The 9,326-nt window shown below is 51.2% G+C and overlaps 1 protein-coding gene across 3 annotated transcripts in view; it reads left to right on the forward strand.

Annotated features, from left to right (window-relative positions):
• Positions 1 to 453: 453 nt before the first annotated feature.
• ECHDC2 (enoyl-CoA hydratase domain containing 2) overlaps positions 454 to 9,326 on the forward strand; it is a 15,518-nt gene continuing 6,645 nt past the window's right edge. For 2 of the 3 annotated variants that reach the window (XM_021710860.1, XM_021710861.1), the window contains exons 1-5: positions 571 to 634; positions 706 to 793; positions 4,815 to 4,901; positions 8,086 to 8,142; positions 8,352 to 8,539. In XM_021710860.1, the coding sequence (XP_021566535.1) occupies positions 584 to 634; positions 706 to 793; positions 4,815 to 4,901; positions 8,086 to 8,142; positions 8,352 to 8,539 (471 nt within the window). In that variant the 5' untranslated portion in view covers positions 571 to 583. Of the gene's footprint in view, positions 635 to 705; positions 794 to 4,814; positions 4,902 to 5,598; positions 5,692 to 8,085; positions 8,143 to 8,351; positions 8,540 to 9,326 lie in introns of all 3 variants that reach the window. The other variant, XM_008054933.2, reaches the window with a different exon arrangement.

Here is a 9,326-nt window from a genome sequence, read left to right on the forward strand (position 1 = left end):
CTCCAGTCTGGGCGACAGAGTGAGACTCCAACTCAAAAAAAGAAATAAATAAAAAATAAAACTCTTCCAAGAAGCCTGGCAGTTGCTGGTGAAAGCATCACACAAGTAGGGCAGGGGTTACTGCCTTGCCAAAGATGTCAGAACATGAGGTGATCAAGCCTCTGAATTCAGCTACTAATTTCTGTGACACAAGAACATGTTGACTTGTCCCCATGATTGTGCAATTAGCAAAATCCAGACTTTGAAGGAAGCTGGGAAACTGAAGAAGGTACCTGTGTGTGTGTGCATGTCTAACTATGGCAGAAGCAAGCAGGGGCTGTCCTGGTCATTCTTATTTCTCTCCCCATTTTGCTCCACGGCTGACACTTTCTCTGTGAGGCAGAAGGAGCAGGGGTTATTCTCTCCATATTGTGATTGGGAAAACCAAGGCCGGGTGTTTGGCCTGCCCAAGTCACCCTGGTCATATATGGCAGAGGCCGCACAGAGTCCAGGCCTCCTGCCTCCTGGCCCTGGCCCAGGAGGGAACAGGGCAGCTGGCTTACTCAAGGCTGCCCTCGCCCCTGCAGGAATCACTGAGATTCTGATGACCAGACCTCATGCCTGCAATGCCTTGGGGAACGTCTTGGTCGGCGAGGTAAGCAAGGGTGGGCCCTAGGATGGGCTGCGGAGGGGCTAGGAGGAATCTGATGGGGTTGTCCTCTGCAGCTGCTGGAAGCTCTGGCCTGGCTGAGAGAGGACCAGAAAGTGCGCGTCCTGCTCATCAGAAGTGGAGTGAAGGGTGTGTTCTGTGCAGGTGGGTTCCCTCCCCTGCCCCATTCTGGGGGCTCCACAGGTCTCCCACCAGCCTGCAAGGGCGGGGGGAAGCCTTGGATCTGCTCCAGTGGGACCATTATTCCCATTTTACGGATGTGAATTCAAAGTCTCTGCAAGGAAAAAGTCCTTCCTAGGGTTACCCAGCTAGTAAGAGGCAGAAGAGAATTCCATTTGAACTTAGCCTCTCTGGCCCCCTAGTTCTTTCTGTAATACTGTGCTTTGTTCTGACCCTCAGAAATGGGAAAACTGAGTCCAAAGACACAAGGTCAGTGCCATGATGGGACTCTCTGCCCCTTTTGCCCACTTGTAGGATTTCAATCCCTATCACCAGAGTTCTCCACTGTCCTGTCATTTGGTCCTTACAACAGCACAAGAACACAGACTTCTATTTCAAAGATGGCAGGAAAACGCACCCCAGGCCCACAGCGAGGAGCAAGCCAACAGTGAGCAGAGCTGAGCAGAGAACCTGAGCTGGGAACAGACTCTGAGAGGTGGCTGAAGAGGGGACAACAAGGGCCCCCAAGGAGGCAGAAGGGGGCTGTGGAGGGAGGGGACAAGAGGAGTCTGATGCTCAGGAGACTTCAAGGGGATGTGACTCAGCCCCTGGGTCTGAGCTGTTAGGATCAGGGCGCACAGCAGGGTACCCAGCCTGGGGACAAGACAAGTGTGCCAGCCAGTGTGCCTGGCCCAGTTGCCCTGGCTGAGGTCTTCACCCTGCCTGGCCTTTTCCTGTGGCTCCATCTCTGACCAAAGTTCAAGCTGAATGTCCACTCAGGTCACCTCATGCCTCTGATTAGCTCCAGTCCTCAGTCCCAGCAAAGCACAGAGAAGGAAAAGGCTGCATGAGGCCTGGGTCTGCTTCGGCGAGCTCTAGAATCCTGGGCTAGTTCCTGCCCCTCTCTGGGCCTCAGTTTCCCCATGTGTCACTGAGGACCTGGAACTGATGGAGGACTTCTGAGGCTCCCCCAGCTCTGACTTCCTGTGTGTAGGATATGAAGAATCTATGTTCACCCCTACTCACTGCCATCTGGACTTTGATGGCACTGCCATGGTCACTACTCTCACCAAGACTTGCCTACCTACCTCCATGTCACTGTATCCTGTGCTCATTTCTCAGTTCTCCTCTTACTTGACCCCCTGCCTGCTGTAAAAAGTTAGTCAGTTAATTACATTTTAAAAATTGTAGTGAAGCCGGGTGTGGTGGCACACGCCTATAGTCCCAGCTACTTGGGAGGCTGAGGCAGAAGGATCACCTGAGCCCAGGAGTTTGAGGTCGTGGTGAGCCATGATTGTGCCACTGCACTCCAGCATGGGCAACAGAGTGAGACTCAGACTAAAAAAAAAAAAATTGTAGTGAAATATAAAGAACCTGAAGTTTACAACTATAGCCATTTTTAAATGTAAAATTCAGAGTGGCATTAAGTACACTCACAATAGTCTGTGACCATGACCCCTATCCATGCCCCAAACTCCTCATTCCAAACACACTCAACCCACTAAATAAAACTCTCCACTACCCCTCCCTCCCAGCCGCTGGTAGCCTCTATTCCTCTCTTCTACTTCTTGTCTCTGTGAATTTGTCTATTCTTGATACTTCATATGGGTACAGTCATACACTATTTGTCTTTTTGTGTCTGTCCTATTTCACTTAACATGGAGTACATGTCAGACCTCCTTGCCTTTTTATGGCTGAATAAAAACAGCTTCCAGGCTGGGCACAGCGGCTCACGCCTATAATCTCAGCACTTTGGGAGGCTGAGGTAAGAGGATTGCCTGAGCCCACAGGTTCAAGCCAGCCTGGGCATCTCTACAATAAATCAAAAAATTAGCCGAGCATGGTGGCACATGCCTGTGGTTCCAGCTACTTGGAAGGCTGAGGCGGAAGGATCACCTAAGCCCAGGAGCTTGAAACTGCGGTGGCCGTGAGCAAGCGTGTCACCTGCACTCCAGCCTGGCCGACAGAGTGAGACTCTGACTCAAAACAAACAGAAAAAGAAAAAAACCGCTTCCATTGCATATATGCTGCATTTTGTTTACCCATTCATCTGTTGACAAATACTTGGGATGTTTTCTGCTTTGGTCACTGTGAGTAATGTCCCTAAGAATACCGGTGTGCGGCCCTCTGAATCTGCGGGTTCTGCATCTGCCATCAACGAGCCATGGATTGAAAATATTCAAAGTAAATAAGTAAAATAATACAATAAAAATGATACAAATAAAAAAAAAATATTGGGTTGGGCACAGTACCTCACACCTATAATCCCAGCACTCTGGGAGGCCAAGGCAGGAAGACCACTTGAGCCCAGGAGTTTTCTACAAAAAAAATAAAAAAGTCAGCTAGGCGTGGTGGCATGTGCTTGTAGTCCCAGCTACTTGGGAGGCTGAGGCAGGAGGATCACCTGGGCCCAGGGGGTTGGGGCTGCAGCAAGCCATGAGTGTTCCACTGCACTCCAGCCTGGGTGACAGAATGACCCTGTCTCAAAATAATAATATTGTACAACTATTTACATAACATTTACATTGTACAAAGTAGTCTAAGTAATCTAGAGATGATTTATGGAGGGGGGGGTGCAAAAAAAAAATCCGGAATTATCCTCTGGAGAGTGGGCCTCTTGTAGTACAGGCTTCACCCGCTAGTAAGTGTTATGGGAGTGCACCATCAGTGGACCAACTAGCGTTATGAGAGGCTGTTTGGCTTCAGTTAATTTTTTTTTTCTTGGAGGTTCCTTCAGACATGCTTGCCCATTTCATGATGGTGATTTATGAGCACACCTGCCCACACTGCACTGAGTGTTCAGCAGTTTTTGACCAAAAACGTGCCCCAACTTCCCTATTCACCTAATCTTGCCCCATGTGACTTTTATTTCCCTGGACCAAAAAAAAAAAAAAGTCCTCAAAGGGAAACGTTTTGCCAATGTGGAAGAGGTGAAACAAAAACAGTAAAAGCTTTGAAAGGCATCAAAACTAACAAGTTCTAAAGCTGTTTTGAGCAGGTCGGAAAAGCATCTCGATAGGTGTATTGCAGCAAATGAAGAGAACTTTGAAGGTGGCTGTCGTTTAAACATGTAAGGATTACACAATTTTTAATAAGTAGATTCTGGGTTTTGGATCCTCCTTTATAAAGCCAGGAGGATGTACACAGGTTATATGCAAATACTGCACCATTTTACGTAAGGGGCTTGAGCATCCACAAATTCTGGTATCTGTGGGGGGCCCTGGAAGCAATCTCGTGTGGACAAGGAGGGATGACTGTATCTGTTTGAGTCCCTGCCTTCACTCTTTGGGGTATATACTTAGGATTGGAATTGTAAGATAATTACATGTTTAACTAATTGAGGAACCACCGAACTGTTTTCCACAGCAGCTGTGGGGTTTTACATCCCACCAGCCGTGTACCAGGGTTCCCATTTCTTCGCATCCAGGCCAACCCTTTGTGTTTCCTGTTTGCTTTAAACAATAGCCATCCTAATGGATGTGACGTGGTCTCTCTTTGTGGATTGACTTGCTCTTTGATAACTGGTGATGCTGAACATCTTTTCATGTGCTTACTGACCATCTGTGTATCTTCTCTGGAGAAATGTCTATTCGAGTCTTTTGCCCTTTTTTGAATCGGGTTGTTTCTTGTTGAGATTTAGCAGTCCTTTATATAGTCTAGATATTAGCCTTTTATCAGATATGATTTACAAATATTTTCTTCCATTCTATGGGTTGTCTTTTCATCCCCTTGAAAGTGTCCTTGGAAATACAAGATTTTTTCCTTTTTTTGAGGCTTCTTTTTTTTTTAGTTTTTCACTCATGGTGTCTAATCTACCTTTGTGCTAATGCTTTTTGTACCTGTTTGACACTCTCTTTCCTCCTGGCCCTTGACTGGGTTTCCTGGAGTTTCTCCTTTTGCTCTAGCTGCTTCTTCTCAAGTCTTCTTTGTTGGATCCTGTAACCACCTGGGATTTTGTAATGAGCCGTTTTCCTGAAGGCTGGCACCAACCGCTTGCCATTTGCAGGTGCAGACCTGAAGGAGCGGGCGCAGATGAGCGAGGTGGAGGTGAGGGTCTTTGTCCAGCGACTCCGCGGTCTGATGAATGAGATAGGTGAGGGTCTGGGGGTGGGGTGGGAGAGGAAGTTTGGGGGCCCCTGCTGATGCCAGCCCCAGCCCTGCCATCTTCTAAGGACAGTACTCTTTCTGTTTTGAGCTCTATGGAAAGACAGATGACCCTGCCAGGGAACAGGCACAGGAATTCTACAAGGAGAGGGTGACAGGAGGGTTCAGAGTGCATTTCTCCCAGAGAGGGACCTCCGACTCTTCAGTCTGAATGCCCCGTGCCAGCCAGGCTGGAATGATCGCTGTTCCCTTTGCCTGGGACAGCTCTTCTCAGCTGCTTGAACTTTTACTCCTCCTTCAAGGCCTCCAAGACCTCCTCCTCCAGGAAGTTCTCCCAACCCGCCTTCCAAGTTTCCTTCATCATAACACTGATGATCCTGGGTCATCATTGCCTGGTTACACGCTTGCCTTCCACATGAGACTGAATTCCCATTCCCAGCACAGGGCTTGGCACACAGAAAGGCAGGTCCCAGGGAGGCCAGCAGGGGAGATGACCCAGTTCATCTCCCCATTCCCTTTCCTCAGCGGATCCCCTAACTGTCCCTGGTGGAGGAACTGGCTTCTAGGATAAGCTGGCTGGGTTACCAAGGAAGGCCCCCAAGCCTGACCCGTGAGGCCCTTTGCCAAGCCTGCCCCTCCCAGCTTTGAGTCTCTGTCACAGGCTGAGCCCTCGTTCATCCCCACAGCAGCCTTCCCTGCACCCACCATCGCGGCGATGGATGGGTTTGCCTTGGGTGGAGGCCTGGAGCTTGCCCTGGCGTGTGACCTCCGAGTGGCAGGTACTGGGGCAGGGGATGAAGTGGGGGGGTGAAGGGGGGAATGACGAGGCGAGGGAGGGTGGAACAGTAAGTCTGGGGGTTCTGCAAAGTCAGCCACTGCTCTTGGCTTCTAACCAAGAGCAGAAGTGAGGCAGGACAAGGGGACACAGGGAGCTCAGACCCGAGCTGCTTCCCCTCCTGGCCCAGCCACTGACAACTGTAGCACCTGTCCCATCTGTCAAAACCTGCTTTCCTCATTTCGAGAATATTCTCCCAGCCTCAGAGCAATTGCTGAGCCAAGAAGGACAAAGATCAATGTCCTTCCAGTTCTTTCCTAGTCAGATGTATTTATCATGCTTTGATCAAAGGTGAACCACAGGGACAGTTTGTCACTGGCTGAGCTAACCACAAAGGTGTCCAAGCAAAACATTGGTACCAGTCAAGGTTTGCATTATGTGCTCTGTGTGGGCACTTAAGCTTTGTTTCATGACTGGGAGGAAGGGATGAAGAAGATAACTGATCACTTCTTAAAGTGACTGACTAGGTTAGAAGTGCCCATCTTGGGTGCAGTTAGACAAACTCTGAGTGCCATCACGATGCCACTCTCTTCCCTCCACTGCTTTCTCTTGCCACCCCAGAAGCGACATTTAAAAATGTGTAACCTCGGCCGGGCTCGGTGGCTCAGCCTATAATCCTGCGCCTTGGGAGGCCGAGGTGAGTGAATTGCCTGAGCCTGTGGGTTCAAGACCCGCCCCACCTGGGCAACTTAGGCGAGACCTCATCTCTACAATAAAAATAAAAAAAAAATTAGCCGGGCGTGGTAGCACGTGCCTGTAATTCCAGCTACTTGGAAGGCTGAGGGGGAAGGATCGCCAGAGCCCAGCAGGTCGAGGCTGCGGTGGCCGGGAGCGGCCATTTCACTCCAGTCTGGGCGACCGAGGGAGACTCCAACTCAAAAAAAAAAAAAAAATGTGTAACCTCGGTGGCTCAGCCTGTAATCCCGCGCCTTGGGAGGCTGAGGTGAGTGAATTGCATGAGCCCGTGAGTTCGAGATCCGCCTGGGCAACTTGGTGAGACCTCATCTCTACAATAAATCAAAAAAATCAGCCGGGCGTGGTAGCACATGTCTGTAATTCCAGCTACTCGGAAGGCTGAGGCGGAAGGATCGCCGGAGCCCAGCAGGTCGGGACTGCGGTAGCCGGGAGCGGCCACTGCACTCCAGTCTGGGTGACAGAGTGAGACTCCAACTCAAAAAAAAAAAAAAAAAATTGTGTAACCTAGGCCAGGCACAATGATCACTGTAATCCCAGCATTCTGGGAGAATGAGGTGGGACAATCAGTTGAGCCCAGGAGTTTGAAACCAGCCTAGGCAATGTAGCAAGACCCTGTCTCTTCAAAAAAAAAATAAATAAAATTAGCCAGGCGTGATGGCATGCGCCTGTAATCCCAGCTACTCAGGAGGCTGAGGTGGGAGGATGGCCTGAGCTTAGGAGTTAAAGACTATGGTGAGTTGTGATGATGTCACTGCACTCCAGCCTGGGCAACAGCGATCCCCTGACTCAAAATCAAAAAACAAAACAAAAAATTAGCCAGGTATGGTGGCACATGCCTGTAGTCCCAGCTACTCAGGAGTCTGAAGCAGAAGGATGACTTGAGTCCAGGAGGTCGAGGCTGCAGTGAGTCATGATTGACCCACTGCACTCCAGCCTGGGTGACAGAGTGAGACCCCGACTCAAAAAAAAAAAAAAACTCCAGGCACAAAGGTAGCTTCTGTCTACACAGTGCAGGTGGATGAGACGGAGCTAACCAGATGGCCCAGCACCAAAACACCAGGTGGTCGTAAGCCCAATTCTCACCTGTCCATGTTGAGGGAATTGCTTGCAGGTTTCAGCGAGGACTAAAAGTGAATGTAAAATCCTCAGAAGCAGCGGGCTGTCTGTTCCCCTCCACCACATTGCACGGTGCATACGGCTTGCACTGAAACTCGGGAGAATGTGGATTGGAACAGTCGGGAGGGGAAATAGAAGGTTGGGAAGGACAACTGTGGTGGGGGCAGGCGTCCCTGACACTGTAGGCAGGCCAGAGCTAAGGGTGCAGGAGGCAGAGAATCCACAAAGAGGTACCAAGAGCCTCCTGGGAACCCCTCCTGGTTCCAAGCACCATGACCTCAGTACTTCTTTAGCAGCTCCCCACACAGCAGGAGAGTCATTATTCCCTTATTCCATCTTGGAGACTCAGGAACGTCGCTGGTGACACCCAACGCCCCCGAAGGGCATGGCGGAACGTGGGCCAGGGCCTCCTGACTTCCGGGCTAGGGCTCTTCCCAAGACAGAGCCAGGGAAGCGGTGGGAGGGGCGAGTGGGGGGGGTCAAGGCAGTTGGAGGGCGGGTGGGCTTCACTGCTCTGTTTAAACAGCTTCCTCGGCTGTCCTGGGACTGATCGAGACCTCTCGCGGGCTCCTCCCCGGGGCAGGTAACCTCACCTACCACACCGGCCCGGCTCTCCCTCGCCCGGTTCCCTACCCAGATCCTTCCCTCCACCCAGATTCCTCTTTTCCTCGTATGCCGGGCTCTGCCCGCCCATCCTCACTCCTGCTCCATCTCGGGCGCCTCCCCGGCTGGGCCCTCCCCAGATTGCCACCTCCCCTGCGGATTCACACCCTGGCCCTTCCATCCTGGCAGGAGGGACTCAGAGGCTGCCCCGCTGCCTGGGGGTGGCCCTGGCGAAGGAGCTCATCTTCACAGGCCGACGCCTGAGTGGAGCGCAGGCCCACGCGCTGGGGCTGGTGAATCACGCCGTGGCCCAGAACGAGGAGGGCGACGCAGCCTACCACCGCGCTCGGGCCCTGGCCCAGGAGATCCTGCCCCAGGTGTGGCGACATCCGGCACAGGAGGGCGGGGCCGTGCTGTGGGGGGCCCCGGGCCGCGGAGGGGACTCCCTGGGGCTGCACATTCATTCACGCAAAGACAGACACAAGAACAGAAAACGCTCTTTGGAGTTTCTCATCTGTTCAGCCAGCCACCCAGTAAACAAAACAAAATTGTAATTCTCAATTAAATGTAAATTTAGTTCCAAAAGGACTAGAATCAAATGGGTTTGAAACCCTCAGACTGCCGGGCACGGTGGCTCACGCCTGTAATCCCAACACCTTGGGAGGCAGAAGAGAGAGGACTGCCTGAGCCCAGGGGCTCAAGACCAGCCTGGGCAACATGACCAGACCTCATGTCTACAATAAATTTTTTTTAAAAAATAGCCGGGCGTGGTGGCCCGCACCTGAAGTTCCAGCTACTTGAAAGGCTGAAGCGGAAGGATCACCTGAGCCCAGCAGGTCGAAGCTGTGGTGGCACGCTCACGACCACTGCACTCCAGCCTGGGTGACAGTGAAACTCCGACTCAAAATAAAAGAAAGCCCTCGGACTAACACTGTCCAGTTGACCTTTATGAAATAATAGAACTCTTCTGTATTTTGCTGTCCAGTATGGCGCCAAATGAAGTTATTTACATAAAATAAATTTAGTTCCTCAGTCATGCTACCTACTTTTCAACAACAACAAAAAAAAACAAGCCGGGCTGGGTGGCTCAGCCTGTAATCCTATGCTTTGGGAGGCTGAGGTGAGTGGACTGCCTGAGCCCAAGGGTTCGAGACCCGCCTGGGC

The sequence above is a fragment of the Carlito syrichta genome, unplaced genomic scaffold, assembly GCF_000164805.1.
Source record: "Carlito syrichta isolate Samal-C Ts95f unplaced genomic scaffold, Tarsius_syrichta-2.0.1 Scaffold301618, whole genome shotgun sequence".
In the NCBI taxonomy this organism is placed as follows: Eukaryota; Metazoa; Chordata; class Mammalia; order Primates; family Tarsiidae; genus Carlito; species Carlito syrichta.